The sequence below is a fragment of the Mastacembelus armatus genome, unplaced genomic scaffold, assembly GCF_900324485.2.
Source record: "Mastacembelus armatus unplaced genomic scaffold, fMasArm1.2, whole genome shotgun sequence".
Lineage (NCBI taxonomy): Eukaryota > Metazoa > Chordata > Actinopteri > Synbranchiformes > Mastacembelidae > Mastacembelus > Mastacembelus armatus.
This window is the reverse complement of record NW_022872938.1, coordinates 1,014,709-1,036,820: the sequence shown is the minus strand read 5'-3', so window position 1 is coordinate 1,036,820 and position 22,112 is coordinate 1,014,709. Positions and strand designations below refer to the sequence as shown.

General features: G+C 41.4%; 1 protein-coding gene across 1 annotated transcript in view; it reads right to left on the bottom strand.

The window, feature by feature from the left end:
* Window positions 1-22,112, bottom strand: part of col11a1a (collagen, type XI, alpha 1a) — a 102,132-nt gene that overhangs the window by 23,339 nt on the left and 56,681 nt on the right. The window contains exons 37-55 of the mRNA XM_026305776.1: window positions 22,032-22,085; window positions 20,754-20,807; window positions 20,376-20,483; window positions 19,574-19,663; window positions 15,470-15,523; window positions 15,083-15,190; window positions 14,863-14,970; window positions 13,018-13,071; window positions 12,832-12,885; window positions 12,292-12,399; window positions 10,346-10,399; window positions 10,221-10,274; window positions 9,373-9,426; window positions 8,264-8,317; window positions 3,960-4,067; window positions 3,547-3,600; window positions 3,357-3,410; window positions 634-687; window positions 391-444 (exon numbers count right to left, since the gene is read on the bottom strand). Coding sequence (XP_026161561.1) covers window positions 391-444; window positions 634-687; window positions 3,357-3,410; window positions 3,547-3,600; window positions 3,960-4,067; window positions 8,264-8,317; window positions 9,373-9,426; window positions 10,221-10,274; window positions 10,346-10,399; window positions 12,292-12,399; window positions 12,832-12,885; window positions 13,018-13,071; window positions 14,863-14,970; window positions 15,083-15,190; window positions 15,470-15,523; window positions 19,574-19,663; window positions 20,376-20,483; window positions 20,754-20,807; window positions 22,032-22,085 — 1,332 coding nt within the window. The remainder of the gene's footprint in view (window positions 1-390; window positions 445-633; window positions 688-3,356; window positions 3,411-3,546; window positions 3,601-3,959; window positions 4,068-8,263; window positions 8,318-9,372; window positions 9,427-10,220; window positions 10,275-10,345; window positions 10,400-12,291; window positions 12,400-12,831; window positions 12,886-13,017; window positions 13,072-14,862; window positions 14,971-15,082; window positions 15,191-15,469; window positions 15,524-19,573; window positions 19,664-20,375; window positions 20,484-20,753; window positions 20,808-22,031; window positions 22,086-22,112) is intronic.

Here is a 22,112-nt window from a genome sequence, read left to right as displayed (position 1 = left end):
TTATTTATAATATAAATATGTAGTAATATATATTTTTCTTATTTTAAATATTATAGTAATTTATAAAGTTTGGTAATGTGTTAATGTATATTGTTAGATTTTCTTTAGATTAGTTTTATTTTTTCTATAGCTGTGGGATGCTTTTAAATGGAGACTATGCAGTGTGTGTATTGGGTAAATGAAGAAATTAAAACAAAGAGTCAGTTACTAAATCAGTTAAAGAACTCTATTTTCTACAAATAAAGTTAAAAACAGGTACAGAAATGGGCAGTTTTACATCTAAAGTTTAGACATAGTACTTGGAAATAAGATATCAAATTTGAGATTTATTAAATGAAATACTGATGCAGTCATCAGAAATCAGGTGGAAGGATACACTGGTTTTGTTACCTTAGTACCCTTCTCTCCTTGCCGACCCTCTGCACCTGCAGACCCTGGAGGTCCCTGAGGAAAGAAACAGGCCACTGCTTTAGGACATTAACACACAATGACAGGAATGCACAAACAAGTAAATGCTGACCTTTCAGAGGTTTCAGACATCAGCCATTAGACTGGTCAATCTTGGATTACTCCCACCAATAATGATTAAACACAAATACTCTATAAAATTGGTTTAAGTAGTAACCGACTTACTCTCTTGCCAGGTGGGCCAGGTGGGCCAGCTTCTCCTGATGGACCTGAAGGTCCCTGGAGACAAGCAAGAACACAACACCAGAAACAATGTTAAAACATGATTAAAAAGTTTTTTATAAATGAATTAGTGCTCACATGAATTTTGATAAGAATACAGTTTGCTTCACTCCCAAAAATATACAGTGACTATATTAAGATCTAGGGCTCCACCCCAAGATAGTCCAGATGCCAAATTCCAGATGAGTTGGAAGAGGTGCTACCACCGTGCCCCCAGTCCTGCATACATGCTTAAATGCATCACTAGCCCATTCAGAATCAGAGTGATCACACTGCAGGGGCTTCCCTAATACTGAAGATCTGAGTCCACTGAAGGGGGAAGAGACAGCATGTGTCACTGATGATGCACTGGGTCAAGCCTCAGGCGAATGAACCACCGCTGAATCCACCTCATGTGTAACACAGTGGTACTACTGGGTGTGCTGCTGCCATCACCCCCTACTCATCTCAGGAGCATTCTAGCACAGTGGTAGTCTCGACACACTTGGAGAAGGTACAAGAAGCCAGCGCGTAACTGAACAGCAGGTGGTTGTTCTAGTAACTGAGCACCTGGAAGCAGAAGCTCTGGGGAATGATGGGAAAATACAAATAGGCATTCTTCAGATTCATTGATGTGAACCAGTCACCCCAGTGAATGCAGCACAGGAGCTGAGCCATCAAGACCATGTGTTACACCCTCACCTATATCGATTTGTTGAAGAAGAAGAAGTACTTTATTAAGTCCCAAGGGGAAAATCAGTTGTTTCAGCAGTTATTAAATTTGAGATTATTTAAATTATATTGATTAATAGTAATTCATAAAGTAATTAATAAAGTAATTTACTATTTATTTGGGGGGGGTTGTGTGTGTGTGTATGTGTGTGTGCGTACATGCGTGTGTGTGTGTGTGTGTGTGTGTGTGTGTGTGTGTGTTATTGTTTATATTGAGGAATTATAGAGTCTTATGGCCGTGGACACAAAAGACTTCCTGAATCTTTCAGTCTTGGCTTTAGGGGGAATTAGTCTGTGGCTGAATGAAATTCCCATTCACCACAGTTCCTCATGAAGTGGGTGGGCAGGATTGTCCAATATGGAGTTTATTTTGTCCACCATCCTCCTCTCTGCCACAGCCTCCAGACTGTCCAGTTCCAGTCCAACAACAGATTTTGCCTTCCTGATCAACTTATTTTGTTGGCCTCACCAGCCTTGATGCCACCTCCCCAGCACACAACTGCAAAGAACAGTGCACTCGCTACTACAGACTGATAGAACATCTTCAGTAGCTTGTTGCACACACCAACAAGCTACATGCTCCTAAAGTCCACCACCAGTTCTCTGGTTTTCTTTATCTTGAGCTTTAGACAGTTGTTGTTACACCAATCAACAAAGCTTTTTATCAAGTGTCTGTATTCCTCATCGTTATTATTGTTGATGCATCCAATGATTGAAGTCATCAGAGAACTTGAGCTGCGTCATATTAAGAACGAGCCTCTCCTGATTTCCGTGGGCACCAGGAAATAAAGGGAGTAAAATCCATGTGCCGTATCCATTTGTGGAATGAAGATAATAACTCCCTTTGGCAATAGATATTGTGTTTCTACTAGCAGCACCCATGCATATGTCGATGAGGTAAGGCGAGTCTATCACCCCACTCAGTGGCAGCGGGAAATGGACTTAGCTCGGGGTGCTAAGCGGCGAGAGCGGGCTGTGGCCCAACTAATGGGACTAGCCTTGCCCTGAACAGTGATGCCAGGCTCTGTTCTGATGCTAGGACAGTAAGAAAGCACTCCATCATCTGGTCGGCCACCTGCGTGATGGGGGAGAAGGTCGACACCGGTGCTTTCAGTTTGGCAGGCTCTGCTGCCACTGCAGACATGTGGCAATGGTCAGAGAACAGGCCCAGACCTTGACATGGCACAGCACCACCTGCTGCAGGTTATACCAGCTAAACTGAAGATGGGGAGCTTACATCTGTACAAATATGATCCATAGTGACAGCCCAGAGGCCTGTGCCCCAATGAGACAGAATGAAACGTCCATGATTGATGACTGACTCAGGTCAGCTGTCTATTGTGGTGGTTGTTATTAAATGATGATACAGCGAGAGACTGTAAAGAGTGAAGGAGGAGGCATTATGTTAAGGCACATTTATTTGCTCAAAGTCACATAAAGGCAAACTAACACATTCTGCATTTTGAGCACCACAGAACTGTTCTTGCACATTACTCCCTCCTTTGCTTACTCAAGCCACTCACTATCACAGAGAACTATCATACTGTCAGTAGAGCTGATCTACACAGTCCAGAGTCAACACTAATGGTTCAGATTCATTTTCTGCTGAAGCAATCTTAGTGATTCTGCACTTTACACAGGGCAGGATACTGCGGATAAGTCCATTTACCCTACATCCAAGAGTATACAGTAAATATGACTTATACTGATGCAGTGAAGATTATTAACTCAAGACATATAATTATAGATTTTTCTGAAAATCACTGGTGGGTGACTATATTATAAAATCAGTGTAAACAAGAATTATAGACGCACAGTTTCCAAGTAACTGATGAAGATTATTATATTATATGATTGTAAGGTGTCCCTCAAGTGAACAGCATGCAGTACATGATATACACTCAAGTAAATAATTTATTTAGTCCAAACACATAGGAAAACTGATAGCAACTTACTGCCTGACCGGCCTCACCATCTTCTCCCTTTTCTCCTGGTTCCCCATCAGTGCCCTGTAAAATAGGAGATGTGAGACTTAGAATAATTTTGACATAGAAAATAGCTACTATCTCCTAATATTGTCAAATTTATGGATTTAAAGTGATTTCACAACCTTTATTATACATTACCTAAATATTTCATACTTACAGCAACACCTGGCTCTCCAGGGGGTCCAGGGTCTCCAGGGAATCCAACAGGACCCTTAGAGGAAAAAAACATGACATGTAACAAATAAAAACATGTCACTGCTGCTGAAACTCTGCTTTCATTTCATTTGAAGTGCATGGTTAGTATTTTAGTTCTGTTGTCCTTGTTATGAAGGCAGTGAAGGCAGTTTGATGTTTCAACTCCATGACAAAGAGCCTCATTGTAATTCAATATCATGCAGGCATAAAACGTATTCTTCCTTAATAAAAATGCATTCTAGTGCTTGAATATGTTCCTGGATGAAATTGCCTGCCTTTGGGGCCGTGGGTTACATTTTGTTTAAATCATTTTCAGTGTATGACTGAGTTCAAAGAGAAGGCTTTCCAGATTTTGAAAATATTTTATGGACTTACAGGGTTGCCCTTTGGACCGTCATCTCCTGGGGGCCCTTTGGCACCAGCGGGTCCAGCAGCTCCAGGGGGGCCAGCTTCTCCTTTATCTCCTCTCTCACCTTTGGGTCCCTATTGTAGTGGTGCACATTAGGGGAGGGTATTTACTGTATCAGTACCACAGGGGGCAGGACTGAGATTAGCATGTGCTGGATCCAAAGCTTATCTCAGTGTATGGAACAAAGCATTTGTGGATGGTCTAACATTAGACAAATTTATTTTTACACTCTAACTCCAGCTCTTTTTTTTGCCTTTAGTTTTTTTTTTAAGCGGGTCTAGTAAATGAATGAGACAGAGGAAGAGAGGAAGGAGCCCAGCTTAGCTTTTGTGTTGAATATAACTGTTTACCAGAGGACAAACTACAGTCTGAAATCGTATGATTTAAACTGAGGTAGTAATGCAATCATTTGTTTCCACTGTACACACACACTTTTACAGTTTGTTAACAGCCATATATAAATCATGTTTAATCATGCATTAGTAAATGCAGGATGGTCTGCAGTGGTCGTGGAGCTCACCTATAGAAAAGATCCTAGACACATAAAACAACCAAAAGATGCAAAATGTAAGAAGACTGTCACATGACATGAAAATAAGATAAGTCTGTTTATTTCAGTCTGAGTGCCTTTGTCATCTTCTTCTTTTCCTTTCGGCTGCTCCCTTCAGAGGTCGCCACAGCGAATAATCTGCCTCCATTTAACCCTATCCTCTGTATCCTCCTCACCCACACCAATTATCCTCATGTCCTCCTTCACTACATCCAAGAACCTCTTCTTTGGTCTTTCTCTAGGCCTCCTTCCTGGCAGCTCTAACCTCAGCATCCTTTTACCAATGTATTCACTGTTCCTCCTCGGAACATATCCAAACCATGTCAATCTGGCTTCCCTGGCTTTTTCTCCAAAACATCTAACATGAGCTGTCCCTCTGATGTACTCATTCCTGATCCTATCCATCCTCGTCACTCCCAGAAAGAACATCTTCAGTTCTGCTACCTCCAGCTCTGCCTCCTGTCTTTTTCTCAGTGCCACTGTCTCTAAACCATACAACATTGCTGGTCTCACCACTGTCTTGTCCAACTTTCACATCACATCTGACACTTTCCTCCACCCGTTCCAACTTGCTTGCACACGTCTCTTCACTTCTTTTCCACACTCTGCGTTGCTCTGGACTGTTGACCCTAGGTACTTAAAATCCTCCACCTTCTTCACCTCTACTCCCTGTAACCTCATCGTTCTACTTGAGTCCCTCTCATTTATACACATGTACTCTGTTTTACTGCAGCTAACCTTCATTCCTCTCCTTTCCAGAGCAAACCTCCACCTCTCTAGATTTTCCTCCACCTGCTCCCTGCTCTCACTACAGATGATAATGTCATCTGCAAACATCATGGTCCACGGAGATTCCTGTCTAACCTCATCTGTCAGCCTGTCCATCACCACAGCAAACAAGAAGGGGCTCAAAGCCTATCCTTGGTGCAGTCCCACCTCCACCTTGAACTCCTCTGTCACCCCTACAGCACACCTCACCACTGTCTTACAGCTCTCATACATGTCCTGCACCACTCGAACATACTTCTCTGCCACTCCAGACTTCCTCATACAAAACCACGGCTCCTGTCTCGGCACCCTGTCATACGCTTTTTCCAAACCTACAAAGACACAATGCAGCTCCTTCTGGCCTTCTCTGTACTTCTCCATCAGCATTCTCAAAGCAAATATTGCATCTGTGGTGCTCTTTCTTGGCATGAAACCATACTGCTGCTCACAAATGCTCATTTCTGACCTCAGCCTAGCCTCCACTACTCTTTCCCATAACTGATCCACTTACTGATCTTTGCTACTTCCGGTTCCACAACAGTCACCTCTTCTGCTCTGTGCTCTCTGACATTTTCCTCATTCATCAACTCTTCAAACTATACCTTCCATCTTTCCATCACACTTGTGGCACCTGTCAACACATTTCCATCCCTATCCTTGATCACCCTAACCTGCTGCACATCCTTCCCATCTCTGTCTCTCTGCCTTGCCAACCTGTACAAATCCACCTCTACCTCCTTAGTGTCCAACCTATCATACAAATCCTCATACGCCCTTTGTTTGGCCTTTGCCACCTCTACCTTCGCCTTACACTGCATCTCCCTGTACTCCTGTCTGTTCTCTTCTGTGCTCTCAGTGTCCCACTTCTTCTTAGCTAACCCTTTCCTCTTAACACACTCAAGATGTAATCAACTTGTGTGCTCCTGCCTCCACTCTTATATGTCACCATATGCTCCTCCTTTTCTGGAAAAATGTGTTCACTACAGCAATTTCCATCCTTTTTGCGAAGTCTACCACCATCTGTCCTTCTGCATTCCTGTCCTGCATACCAAACTTACCCATCACTTCCTCGTCACCTCTGTTTCCCTCACCAACATGTCTGTTGAAGTCTGCCCAATCACCACTCTCTCACCACTAGGGATACCCTGAATCACCTCATCCATCTCCCTCCAGAATTTCTACATCCTACCTGTGGGGCATAACCACTGACAACATTCAACATCACACCTTCAACTTCCAGCTTCAGACTCATCACCCTATCTGACACTCTCTTCACCTCCAGAACATTCCTAGAAAAATCCTCCTTCAGGATATGTAATGATCATGACATCCGGTTTCATACTTTTGTTTTGAGGGATCATACAGTATCCGGTTTTCTAACTCACTCACCTTTGAATGATTGCGCAATTGGTTTTATCTGTGTTTTTTCTCTCAGCTTGCAGATATAATCTCTCTCTCCACCACAGACAAGACTGCCAGGTTGTCTGCGAAACTTCTGTGCTTTCCACCTCGAATTAGCAGTTTCTTGTCTGTCATGATTCATGTCTCCACCACCGGGTGTTTTTTTGGATATTACCGATCATGGGACTCATCGCCGCCAGCTAAGCTAAGTAGCCTTTTTTTTCTTGTGCTTCCTGTGAAGCGTGGGATTTTTGTTTTACTCAAGAGGATTGGAGCTGCCAAAGTGGACATGATAACCAGGGGAGCGTTTCCCGATTAAAGTGACTTTTTGTTAAATGGTTTAATGATAAATGAAGAAGGGAATACTGACCAAGCGTTTCCATGTATCGAGGATTTTGTTTAAGTTGACTGTGCAGGCCTGTTGGTGATTACTGCAGAGACGTGCTGACTCAAGAGGATTCATGTTTATCTTCGCCTAAATTAAGACTTTGATTCGGCTCATGAAACCTCCGGAGCCACCAGTGTAACCTGTTAAAGACGCTCTACCTTGTGGTCGCCAGTTAACCGCCATCCCAGGAAACAGACTTTCCAATCACTAATGCCTGTTCTCCTCTGAGTTGTCTATTCAGATATCCCTGGATCCCTTGACCAAGGAAACCTGCGACCGCTAGATATTGCTCTGCGGAAATCACCCGGACTCAACCCCACTTCATCTGTCTCGACTAATCCAGCGTTACCGGGTCCTGGTCTCTCAATCTCCCTTGCCAAAGACTTTTCTGGGCTTCTTTCCAATGACTGGTCATCCACTTTTTACTCATTATCTGTCATCTTGTAAAAATAAAGTAAGCCTTTTATACCTGAGTCACCAGAGTGATCCGTTCTTCTCTCCATCATATCAGCCAACTCTCTAGTTTTCCTTACATTCTAAGCCTTCCTCTTCTCCTTCTTCGACCAACAGTAGTCCAATTTCCACCCTACACCCTGTAGGTCAACAGCACCATTGGCGGTCGTTGTTAACCCGGGCCGCGACCGATCCGGTATGGAAGTCATATTTGTGATTTGTATGTTTGATTTGGCTTAACTTTTGTCGGATGCCCTTCCTGACACAATCCTCTGCATTTACCCGGACTTTACCTGTGCCCCCCCTGTGGTTGCATTGAGTGCCTTTGTCATAAAGTGTCATAATCCATCAATGACATCAAGTATTCATATTCTTTCTAAATCTACCACTACACTGTGAAAAATATTTTACTATTATCTATATTGTGTCTGGATAAATATTACTGGTCTTTTAAGAGTTATCTTACACTTTATTTCTGTACTTGATTAAGTTTGCACTAATTCTAAAAGAATGTTTCCTGTTTTGTTGTATACGAAAACCACACTGAAAGTCAATTTTTCCTGAACCTTTTCACAACTGTTTCCTAACTAATCCAAACTTTATTTATCTGGGGATGTATCTGAATTATAAGCCATACATAAAACATTCCTGCAACTATTATTTAGCTCGACACACCAGCTAAACAAAAAAAAACAAAAAAGTTCACTTACCCCTGGTCCATGTTCTCCTGGTTGTCCTGGGTTTCCAGCCTCACCTTGCTCACCCTGCGGTTAGACAAATGTCAGTTTCTGGACAGATACATTTTTATTCGTACACAATTGCCAAATTCAGATACACTATTTGACAAAAGTCCCACCTAATCTAAAAAAACTAATACTTAATGGTGTTATTAAAAATCAACAAATCTCATGTTGAACTTAACTATGCCTGTAACTGTAGATCCATGTATCCTGCCAGTATATATTCAGTCAACATACTTCAGGTAAGTATAATCCATTTATTTCCATTTGTTGTTTCCATTTTCAAAAAGCAACCTACTGCCATGCGGTTGGACAACTGTTTACATTTGCCAACAAGCATTTTAGTTTGACTACTACATCCTTTTAAGCAGGACCCTACAGGTATTATTTAGGTGCAGTGACCAGTATGCAACACTAGAGGTAGGCATTTTGCTAAAGGACAAATGTCTGTGGTAATCACAGTCTCAAACTTTACATACATTCTACTCCATTCAAAAAGACAATTAAGGCAAAATTAAGATGAACATTTGGTCACCTTCTGTAGCCTAATTAGCAGCAGGCCTGAAAACCATACTACTTCTGATTAATTCATACAAAAAACACTATGACTCTCTGTAGGCATCAATGCCTTCCTATGCAGCAGTGGGGATTATGGGTAATTGTAGGTTGCTGACAGAAGACAGTTCTAATGACCTGCTAACATCTACACGAGAACAAAAGCAACAGCTGTGCAACCATCTCCAAATGCAGCAAATGTGTTCTCATTTGTGCAGTGGCACAGAAGGATAAATGTGGCTTCTTCATATGGAGTCCCTGCCCCATAAAAACAGATTCAGTGATGACATGATACACAACAATATGGTTATTGATGATTGCTCACTCAAAGCATGCCCCACTTCCATGGTGTGTACGTGCCGTGGTTGTTGTGCATTGTTCTATGTGTTGTTACCTGTGTAAACTAAAAAAATACTACTCAAACACTGTACACTTTGATCCAGTACTTTAGTAAATGTACACTGTTCCTCTCGGCCAATGCCAAATATCACACTAGGCAACACAGTGGATTTTCTGACTCTTACCTTTTCACCCACAGAGCCCATGGGGCCTACACCACCTGGAGGACCTTGTGGACCCTGCAAAAGGAAATAAAAAGTGACTAGTTATCATCCATCACCACAGAAGGATCATAAGTGTATGACTCTAAGTTTCTCAATATAAGATAGATGAGGAGAAGCCACATCATTTCATGCTCTCACGTGAAACAAGCAGTTTTAAAATACCGTATTTTCCAAGCTATAAGTTGCACCAAACTATGTTGCTTTCAGCAAAAACAGCCTTGTTGAACAGAAAAAAACATATGTAAAGTCACTTCGCTGTATAAGTCACATTAATCTAATTATACTAATTCTAGTCTAAATTAGCCTCTGAAGAACATAGACTAGACATAACAACAAGCAGAAGTGCTTTATGAAATTCATTCATCTGTGTCAAATAATGTTCAACAACTGCAACAACATCAGGGAGAAGGTAAAGCAGCGTGTCCTCCTCCTCTCTCAGGTTGTCTGAGAGTCAACACTCAGTCCAAACTGTGTTTCAGCTGCAGACTTTATTACCTGCACTTTGAAGTCTGCAGTATAGCTCTTTGTTTGGGGCGGCATTTTCGTTTCTGTTACACTAGGAGTTAGAGTTTAGCCTGAACATAAATGTTTTTACTTCTTTGGCAGTATAATATTATCTAACTACTCAACAAAATGACTGAAAATCTAAACATATAAGTCACTGTGCTGCATAAGTCGCAGGACATGCCAGAGGAGTAAAAAAAAGTGACTTATAGTCCAGAAAATACGGTACGCAAATTTTTGTGTGTTTTGTGTCACAGATTTCTCAGTGTTTTGTGTACACAGTCTCATCAATTAGCAATACCTACATCAGCTCCACTAGGACCCTGAGGACCTCTAGGACCAGGGGGGCCTGGAGGGCCCTGCATAAAAGAGAGACAGTGTTATTACAGTGTATTAAACGAGTATGTGTACTTATATATGTGCTTCTTACCATGGGCCCAACATCACCATTCTCTCCCTTCTCACCAGGAGGTCCAGGAAGCCCCTGAGGACGAGAAAAATAAGTGCACATTGATATTATCAGATCATATTACAAGCATAAAGTGCTTTGACATGAAAAGACAGAACCAGCTGGCATGCCTGGTCTTTTAGTTAATACTCTATAATTTATAGTGCACTTTTACACAATACTAGCTTGAGCCAAAGTGCTGTACATAGAACAAGAGTCAAATCTTAAGCAAAAAGCCAAAATAAAACAATAACCATTAGACCGATAGGTCTATGTATCTCCAACTAACAATCAGGTTTTGGGTTTTGGCTTTATGAGTAGAAGGCTCAGTCTCAGAGGGAAGTGGCCAGGCATTATATAGGTGGTAGCTGGTCCATTATAAGATTTCAAAACATAAACCAGAAGCTTCAAATCAATCCTAAAATGTACAGCAGCCAGTGTAAAACAGGTGTTTTAAAAGCTGGGATTTCTTTCATTTCGTTAAGCATCTGGCATTTTGTTCTAGTTGCAGGTGACATAAAGATGACTGGTTGATTGCCATATAAAGTGCTTTGCAATAGTCATTACTCTTGGTGATAAAGGAATAAAGCCTTCTATAAATCATGGTAGGACAATAATGATTTAACCTGGGATAAAAAAGGCTTTTACCAGCACATTAATTTGTTTGTTGACACTCAGATCGTGATCAACACCTAAATTTTTGACAGTTGGCCTAAGATAGAGATAAAATGTCCCCAGTTTCCCCCAATTTTAAAGTGCTCTAGAAATAAAGTTGGATTGGATATTACCAGTACCTACTGGATCATCTGGTTAAGATGAAAACATTTGATGCAGCAATGTGCAGATACACTGCACTATGTTGTGTTAACATATGTAAGGGACATTTGATGGAACTTGAACAGAATTGAAGAACCATTGTTAAGAGAAGAGAACAGCCTGCTGAGCATCTTGTCTGGTAATAACCATAATAACCATGATAGCCTATGTGTCGCCACATTACTCAGATCTGAGACCTTTACCCAGTGCAATAACAGGTGTCCTCACCAGGAGCCTTGCTTATGTTTCCATTTGTCAGTGCATCATAATGTTGCATCTATAACAGGTCTGAGTGAAGATTTGCTAATGAGTATCCAAATAACCAAATGAAATTCTTCAGCCATGTGATTTCATTAAAAATGTTTTGCAATGCAATGAAAACACAGTCATCTTATTCTAAGCAGGAGATCAGCTCCAGCATTTAACTAACTGCTGCAGGATGATGAGGGATGGTCTCCTCCAACACAAGCAACAGAATCACACGTCTTTGGTATATATTAACCTACTTAAATCGATTACTTCAGTAAATGTCCTTAGTTACTTTCCACCACTGAACAGATATATAAGGCACAGTGAAAGGGACTAGAGTTTCTTCTGAATACAAGTGTTAAAAATAAAAATAGAAAAGTTGGCCATTTTCTGAGACTGTAAACATAGTTCAAAATTCTAAATTGTGACCTATGAACATAAACTGGTTCATTTACTGTGTACAAACTGAGCTTTGAGCTAGCTCTTGTGATATGTGGACCTGACTGTATGAAGGTGCTGCACAACTGAACTGGAGAGTACATTGCATTAAATCAAACAACCTTGGACCAGCAATCATGCAAACAGCAAGTAAATAAAATTCCCCAGTTGTTCTCTGAACTGCCTGGCCCAAATTTAAGCAACATGACATGTAATGTTCATTTGGCTATGTACCATAACTATGTAGCACTATTGCAAAAGAAACACTTACAGAAAATACTGAAATGCCTTTCATCCTTTCTAATAATATTGGGTATTGTAAATTGTAGTTAAGCCACCATTTAAAGGAGTTAGTAAGTGACTGTATGCATTCTATCCATCCAACATGCAGGTGTCTGTACAGTGCATGTGAGAGTGGCACTAACCTGTAAACCAATGGGGCCAGGGGGTCCAGGGAAACCTCTGGGACCTTCATCTCCCTTCTGTCCAAACATACCCTGCTGACCTCTGGGACCAGGCTCTCCATCAGCTCCCTGAAAAGTAATATACACACATTTATTTTTGTGACCTCTCCTCTTAAGTTGAAGATTTTTACTGAATGCATCATAATGCTATACTTTACGTTACCATAAAACTTGGCACTGTATACAATGCCATATTTCCTCATATATACAGTCGTGGCCTAGGGAGTCAGACTTGTAACCTGAAAATTGCAGGTTTGAGTCTCAGGTCCGGCAGGAATTGTCAGTGCCCTGTCCACTTTCAATACAATGACTGAGGTGAAACCCTTGAGCAAGGCACTGCTCTCCAGGCACCGCTGCGCTGGCTGCCCACTGGTCTGGGTGTGTGTTCATGGTGTGTGTGTGTGTTCACTGCTGTGTGCGTGCACTTGGTTAAAATGCAGAGCACAAATTCCGAGTATGGATTACCATACTTGGAACATATAAGCCGCTTTCACTACTTACTGCAGGTCCTGGGGCACCGATCGGACCTTGAAGACCAGGTGGGCCAGGAGGACCCTAAACACAAATAATAAAATGTTGCTACCACAACACTAGAAATGGTAACATGAATGTAAAAGCTTGCTGTGATAAATATAAGGCATCACCAGTTCTTTTACTATGTCAAAAAGTTTTGAATGCACTTGGCACCTGTTCTCCTTTGTCAGCTTTGCTTCCTTTCTGACCAGGCTCTCCAACTTCTCCCTAGGAAACAGAAACACATCCCAAATGTATGCAGCTTATAAGAAATCTGTCAAACCCCTAAATGTAACATAAAAACATGAATTGTTTGCAGCTTAAAAAATACCATACCTGATCTTAGATATTCTTTTTAGGTACAGAAGACTAGATTTTATAACAACAACATTTTATTGTCTAATTTCATTTCTATCATTGTTACAGTTCTAAGAAACTGGTGCCTATAATATAAGGATTTGTTCTTTCTATTCATTCCACTTGTCTCAAAGCTTTTGAGACATCAAACATGGTTTTGAGGCACTTACTTCTTTTGTAAAAAGTGATTAGATTTTTATGTTTCATTTCAAGGCTATGTGCTATGTGTGATTTGTGTAACAACTGGAAGATACACCAAAACAATTAAAACATAATGGTAACATAGAGGGACTTAGGATAAAAGGTAAAAGGACTTAGGATACTCGATGTGTCCAGGTACGGGATGGAGAAGTTAACATAAATAAAAGTTTCATTTCTCTAGCTGTGGTTGAGATACAGATATTATTTAGCTCTCAATGAGCTTACTAATGTTCACTTATTTCTTTCTGACTGAAAGTAATATTGAAATATGTCTAAAGTGATGACACACATTTGGATCTGTAGGTTTTTAAAGAAGGGGCTGAAGACTCTCTAACTTAAAATGCCTGATGAGAGCCGAGGGGGGCATAGCCAGCAACCATGGGCAAGCATGGACCAGAGTCTCTTCAATACGCTTGGCAGGGATAGGATCATAGGAAATGTAAGAGAACCAACACTGTGATGGTTTGATGATGTGAGACTGCATGACAGAGAGGATACATGGTGAGGCTACAAATACAGTGGGTACGGAAAGTATTCAGACCCCTTTAAATTTTTCACTCTTTGTGTCAGAACTGGAGAGGATCTGCAAGGAAGAATGGCAGAGGTTCCCAAATCCAGGTGTGAAAAACTTGTTGCATCATTCCCGAGAAGACTCATGGCTGTACTAGCTCAAAAGGGTGCTTCTACTCAATACTGAGCACAGGGTCTGAATACTTATGTGATATTTCAGTTTTTCTTTTTTAATAAATTTGCAAAAATTTCTACATTTCTGTTTTTTTCTGTCAAGATGGGGTGCTGAGTGTACATTAACGAGAAATAAAATGAACTTTTTTGATTTTGGCAAATGGCTGCAATGACACAAAGAGTGAAAAATTTAAAGGGGTCTGAATACTTTCCATACCCACTGTATATGTGTAGACTGTAACTGAAGCCCTGTGTTAAGTTCAGCTTTGAAATTAAAGAACCGCACCAAATCCACAGTAAAAGAAGAAGGTCTGGACAGGGAGGCAGCTCCAGTGTCCCTGAGCTTAAGAGATTCTGTTATAAACATGCTGTCTCAGCTTTTCCCCATCAGCCCCTTGACTTTCTCCTTTCAAATTATTGGTTGTAGTACTTCCTTTCTCATTTAGCAGGCAGAGGAAGTGCTCTCTAACAGTGGGCTCCAAGTAGACACCATTGTTTTGTAACTTGTCATAAGTCAAAATAAAATAAGTAGGTTAATCTATAGTGGTGGTCTTTTCTAGATTTTATATGTTTTTTATGTAGCAGCACTGTCAAAAGTACATCTGAAATGTAATGGAATACAAGTATAAAGTAGCATAATACAGAATCACGTAGAAGTACAGAATTGTACTCATGTAAAGACTTTTCATTTTTGTTTATAGTATATCATCAAAGCAGATGGCCTGAAAAAGATCACCAAAATGATGGGATGGAGACTGATCAGTGCTGTTGACTGACCTTGTCGCCATCCTCTCCAGGTGGACCCTGGGGTCCAGCAGCCCCAGGCAGCCCAACAGGACCTTGGACACCATCACGACCAGCTGGACCTTGAGGACCTTTCTCACCCTAGAGAAAGAACCTTTGTTAATATGATATATTTAAAAAAAAAAAAACAGCTAAAATGAATGTAAAAAGAAAGAAAAGAATAAAAGAAACGATAGAGCAGAGAAATAATTACAGGTGCTCCCTTCTCTCCAGCTGGGCCTGGGGGACCCTGAGGGCCAGGTCTACCAGACAGGCCTATTGGACCACCTGTACCAGCAGGACCTCTCTCACCTGGAGAACCCTTTCAACAGAAAGAGACCAAGACAGAAGATAAGTGACAAATCAATTAATAAGTGAAAGTGAAGAGACAGTTTTTGTTTATTCTACAGAGAAAGTGTAGTGAGTATTTTTCCTTTATCTATCATTTATATGTAGCCACATACAAGCCTACACACTAATCAATAAACACAATAAATAATACAAATTGTCTTAAAAATCCAATATGGAGGAAAGCAACCATCATTCTATTAAATAATCAACTTCACTTGACACTTTTGATATTCTGTAGCAGTCTACTTACAACAGGACCAGGTGGACCTTGGGGACCCTCTCCTCCTTTCAGACCTGCTGGGCCCTGGGGAAAGAACAATAGATGAGACCAGACACGACAAGCTCTGGTCTAGGAAACATCATTGTTGCTGAGATTTTCATCCTGGTAGACAACCAGCATACATTAATCAGAGGACAAAAGTATAATATAGAATATAATATTATATTACAGTACCCAAAATATCTGTACATGTGTGTACAGGTTGATCATGAGCCACATCAGTGGTGATGCTGTCCTGCTGTTTAGGCAGCACAACACTCCTTCTCCCTTCACCATATCCATTCCCAGCCACCACAGACTGGCTGCCAATGTTTCCCACTTAATTTATTAAATCAATAAGGAAGGAAATAAATAAAATAGTTCTGCTGATGCTGACAATGTAGGGCATATCTCTGGAGAAATTTCATGAAGATTTCCCCTGCTATTTTCCCTATACACCAACGGCTGCACATCTGGTCACCAGTCTGTCAAACTCCTGAAATTTGCAGATGACACCATCCTCATCGGCCTCATCTCTGATGGGGACGAGTTGGTCTACAGGAGTGAGATGGACTGTCTGGTGTCATGGTGGGGCACCAACAACCTGGAGGTCATCTCCCTCAGAACAGTGGAGATGATTGTGGATTTCAGGAAAGACCCAGCCCCCCTCCACCCCTCATCCTCTGTGATACTCCGGTGACCTCTGTCGAGCCCTTCCGCTTCCTGGGCACCACCATCACCCAGGAGCTCAAGTGGGAGCAGAACATCAGCTCCCTCACCAAGAAGGCTCAGCAGAGGATCTACTTCCTACAACAGCTGAAGAAGTTTCACCTCCCTTCAAAGATGCTGTGAACTTCTACACTGCTATCATCGAATCCATTCTGACATCCTCCGTGATGGTCTGGTTTGCTGCAGCCACAGCCAGAGATAAGGCCAAGCTGCAGCGTGTCATCCACGTTGCCAAGAAGGTGATCGGCTGCCAAGAAGGTGATCTCCCATCTCTCCAGGAGCTGTACATCTCCAGGACCCGGAGATGCGCAGCAAAGAGCGCAGCCGACCTCTCTCATCACGGACAAGAGCTCCTCCAGTCCCTCCCCTCTGGAAAGAGACTCCGGTCCATCAGGACCAGGACCTCTTGTCAGGATCCACTTCACTGGACTACCGTTTTCTTTTATTTTGGAGGATCCTGACAGGAACTGGTTTTTTGGTTATTTCTGTTTTCTTTACGTTGTTCTAATTTGTTTGATTGTTTTCACCTGGTTCTTGTTTTGTGCCCGGTCCTTATATACCTTGGTTGTTCTTTGTTTTAGTTGCCAGGTTGTCTGCTATGTATGGGTTTGCGTACTGCCAAGACAGCGTTTTGAGCTCTTGTTAGACTTGTTTTGATTATGGACTGCCTTTTGTCCCTCCTGATTTAAGTTAAGTATTTTGTCTCCTTTTGGTCTTAATTTCCTGGTTCTTTTCCCCAGTCTCCTGTTTATGTGTCTCTGCCTCCTGCCATGTTTCTTGCCCTTGTGTTTCATGCCTTGATTCCCTGCTCATGTTCATGTTCCCTGTGTGGTCTGGTGCGTCTCCCTAGCTGTGTGTGACCCAGACCCCTTCATGCCTTGATTCCCTGTTCATGTTCATGTTCCCTGTGTGGTCTGGTGCGTCTCCCGAAGTGCGTGTGACCCAGATCTTCATGTCCCGACCCCTGTCTTTCATGTTCAAGTGTTTGTGTGATCTGGTGCGTCTCCCTAAGTGTGTGTGTGACCCAGATCCCTTCATGCCTTGATTCCCTGTTCATGTTCATGTTCCCTGTGTGGTCTGGTGCGTCTCCCGAAGTGCGTGTGACCCAGATCTTCATGTCCCGACCCCTGTCTTTCATGTTCAAGTGTTTGTGTGATCTGGTGCGTCTCCCTAAGTGTGTGTGTGACCTAGATCCCTCCGACCTTGTCCCCTTGTGTCCTTGTCCCATGTTCTTGTTTTATGTGGACCCTCTTGTCTTGTTTTCATGTTTCATGTCCTTGTGTTTCCCTGCCTAGACCTGTTCCCTCTTAGTCTAATGTTTTGGTTCCTGTTTCTCCTAACCCAGTAAATAAAGTCTTGAGTTGAACCTAAGTACCAGAGTGGGCGCATCTTTTGGTCCAAAATTTATAATAGTTCCCTGAGTCCTGACACCTCTCGCCGAACAGTACCCCAGTTACCCCTATACGACCCTCCCCGCCCCCCCAAACTACAGTCAGTCGCTTTTCACTTTAACATTCTTAAAGTGCACTACACTTCACACACTCTTCACTTTTCTGTATATATATAGTATTTATTTAATTTTATTTTTATTCTTCATTCTTTTTGCTAGTTTGTTCTAAAACTATGTACATACTCCACATCTGCATATATGCTTGCACCAGACACCAAGACAAATTCCTAATACTGTAAAGTGTTCTTTGCTGTACCTGGCAATAAAACTGATTCTGATTCAAATGAATAACATCTCCCTACTTGGATGATACAGGCCCATCATGTAGTGCAGCAGTGTCAGTAGCAGTGGAGTGAGGCAAATGGGTGAGCCTTCCTATGTCAGCTCCCAATCTAGACTGCCATGTCATGTCGCCCCAAAAAGGTGGTTATCATGCCATGCTGTCATAAATTTTAAAGGCCCCACAACAAGATCCCTCACCAACCGTTACCTATCCTAAACCTGGTTGTTTGTTATATCCTCTGTTGCTTTCTGTGTGAGAGTGCAGGCAAATCTCCAGGGTCGTCAGTGGCACTCTCTCAGTAATGGTGTTTCATTGAGGCCCACGACACCGAAAAGGCTCCGCAGTATGTTCCAGCGTCCCAGACCAAGACCCCCACCCCCCTTCCTGTTTGCCTGCACCAAACACACCCTAACTAGTCCAGGAGTAGTGGACTATCTGACTCGGACGGCCTGCTCACAAGCATAGAAACAAAAATAAACCAAGAGGCCTGTTACTTGCTAACAAGTAAAATAACCTAGGACCACTGCTGTACCTGAGCTGGCACTAGTAATAGCACTAACCATTGCTTGGCCCGCTCAGCACCACAACAAACTAATCTAGTAGCAAAAAGCTAACCTACTAGGTCTCAAGCCTGTCAAATACACCACATATTTGCTTGAACTGTGTTTGCTGCTGGCTTGGACAGGACAAGACACACCAACAACCAGACCTTACCTCACCGACCCATTTATTCAGACTTTGAAGAGACTGTAGTGCATCATAGGTTGTGCCTAACATAAATCTAATCCTACTTGCCTCCATATCCCACACATCTCTCCAAGTTAATTCTGTCTTTCTATACTTTCCCAGTACATCCACTGTCCCTGTTGCACCTGAGAAACTGCCTTTGCCCACCTAACAGCCTCTTCCTGTTTCCTCACTGCACCTCAACAACCATCTTTCTCTTTTCAGCTGCTGATGCTTTATTCCGAGTAACCTGTGATGTAAACCAAATACACCGTGAACAGACTGTACATGCCCTACAACATCCCTGTGTCCAAGAGCTGCGTAAGTCTGCAAAACTGCCTCCATTGGGTTCCAGTTCCTCTCTGCTGAGACTGTTGGTCCTGTGCGCCGCACCTCTAGACTCTGACAAAGTCATCTCCAGTTTAACCTTAGCACACTTAAACTTTTTTTAACTGTCTAGTTTTAAATTTTAGTTTAGTTTTTACTATATGTCTTGTCTTCACTGTGGGATGGAGGGAAACGTAATTTCGATTGCTTTGTATGTCTGGAACATGTGAAGAATCGACAATAAAGCTGACTTTTTACTTTTTTCTTGGTTAAACTTGTTACAGGGAGCCTGTAGCATACAACTCCCAGCCATGTTCCAATATAAGCACTAAATGTTCTCTCTCTCTCTCTACCTTACAAATGGGGACATCACAATCTGCCACACGCCACAGCAATCGGAGTAAAAGACAGGCACCAGAATTTAGGTTTGCCTGGCAGGCCTGATGCCAGGACTGAATTTTAAGAGTAGTGTATGTAATTAAATTAACTTCATTAGACATATGCTGGCTTATTTGTTAAGGACCAGTGTTCTACCACTTTTTACTAGCAATTGTATGTAAAGGGAAACTATGATTCTTACTGTGGGACCAGGAAGACCTCTCTCTCCTGGAAACCCTCGAAGGCCCGGGGGACCATCTTTGCCTGGGGATCCCTGTGGTCCTGGGTCTCCCTACACACAAGGAACCATGGGGTTAGTGTGGTTCATATGTTGCATCAATATAACATCATAGCAATTATGATTAATTTATTAAAAAACTAATTTGGGTTATATGTTATATGACCAATTTATGTTCCAGTTGTTGTATTGTATATATATTGTACATCTTATATACAGAATACCAGCTTTAAAATGACAGTAAGTAAACACCCAGGTGTAAAAAGGGTATTTTATTGAAAGAAAAAAACTGTTGTCTATATTGCTGGCGACCTGAAATGATACCTATCAAATTAAAATTCCAACTGAGCTTTGATTATGAACAACTAGTAACTAGGTAACATTATAAATTGGGGTGGGAATCTTTACAATTCAATTGTGTGTTGCACCATAATGTTGAGCTGAGTTCTGCCTTATTGTTCCATCTACTTTATCACAAAATGTATATCTTTTTAGTGACTTTTTTAAAGATAGTAGAATATATAAATATATCATGTGAATATTTTTTTACTTTTGTAAAAAGGAAAGTAGGGCAGGGGTGGAGGATCTGGAGTTAGCTGAGTTCTACTTGGTTAAACAAAATAAATGCAAGAGACAAAGATTTGACAGAGCAAACGGGGAGCTGAATTTGCTTTTCATTAGTACAGTACATAGGACCTTGACTATGATCAAGAAAAATCTATCTAAGTGCCCATAAAATGTAGATTTTTGTGTACTTTCTACATGCCTTTGACCCCTCCTTTCCAGCAATGCCTGGAAGACCCTGTTCCCCAGGTGGACCAGGAGGACCAGGGTGACCTCTCTCACCTACAGGACCAGTCTCCCCAGTGGGTCCCTAAGATTATATCACACAGTTGGATATTTATAGTTGAATATAGCAACAACACAATATGGTCAATATTTAAAATTTGTAAATCAGTTAGTTAGTTGGTTCTATAAATCATGAGATACAGCCACTGATCATTTACACTGATAATGACCACCATATTAAAATAATGGTAACAATAATAATAAGAATAAATAAAACAATTAAATAATAAGTTGCCAAAATGCAACATCTATCTTTCCATATATATATATATATACACATATATTCCATTCTTACCTGGGGACCAACAACACCTCCTGGGCCTGGTGGACCAGTTTTTCCTTGGAAACCCTAAAAAAAGATTACAAACGTTGTTTACATTTTTTCAGTATTCATAACAATAACAATAGTAAACATGGAGAGTGTGGAACCAAACTGACCAGAGACAATGCTGCAATATTTTACCCACATGCTTTATGTAATGATAGATGCGTGTGTGCGGGCTGTTAATTCATCAAGGTACCTTGATTATTGAGTTAGGGAACTGCAGGAATCCATTTCGAGTCCATTGCTGTTTAGTTTGTGCATCTATCTGATTTCAGATACCCTGGTTTTTCATCTCAAATGTCAACTGATTACATAGTTATCTATGCCAAGGAAAAGCTCATTTGGTCAATGAACCTTTGTATGAGCATCACATGGATGGAATGCACTTCAACTTGGTTTGACAGATTTGTCTTAACCTATTGAGTCATTGCTAGAAATAAAAGTCTGGTGAAATGAAGTCTGCATCAGCACCTTTTAAGGTCAAGTGGAAAAGCTCTGAAGAAGCCTGTTGCAGGTTTTCCTTTGTTCTGGTTACTTCAACATGTGAGATTTTTGGTTCTGAACTTGCATTTCTCCGTGGTTTGAGATAGTTGGGAATCAGCTCTACAGAGGCAACGTCACAAATTTCTATATATTTTGGTAATGGGAGTTGTGCAGTTGTTTGTTTATGATGCCACAGTTAATGAATTCTGATCCTATCCATGCAGTCCAAATAAAGGTAACAAAGTCAAATAATAAAATGTTTTTTCACACCTTCAGCTATGTTGTTGCTTAGAGAACTATGAATTCAATGGTAACATAACTAAAATGTCACCTTGCTAAGCCAGTGTAGATTGGATTGTTCTCCTCTTGGAAGACTAGTAGTCAATAATGTAGCTATTTTTTGGCCACAGGAATGACTGTATTATTATTATTATTATTGCTGTTGTTGTTGTTGTTGTGTATTTATAATGTGAAGTAAATCCAGTAAACAACATTACACCAACTGTTTGGGTGCCTTTTGTGTGCCCGTGCAACCTGTTCTGTCTCCAGGTTGTCCTTTTGAAACTGTTACATTGGAGTGGTTAGCATAAAGCACACATATCCACTCCTGCTATTGAAATATGATACCTCATCCAAGCATAAAATATTCAGTCAGTTAAGTTCCTCGATTGATGGGACGTCTGTTTGCACACCTGACAAGAAGTTAGAGAGTGGCCATAGACACACAGGTGACCTACAGCTCAAAGCTGCAGCTTCAGGACTCACCGTCTCTCCACGCTGGCCAGGATGTCCAGGCAACCCGTCTTTTCCAGGTGGTCCCTGTTAGGTAAACATTCAAGTATACCC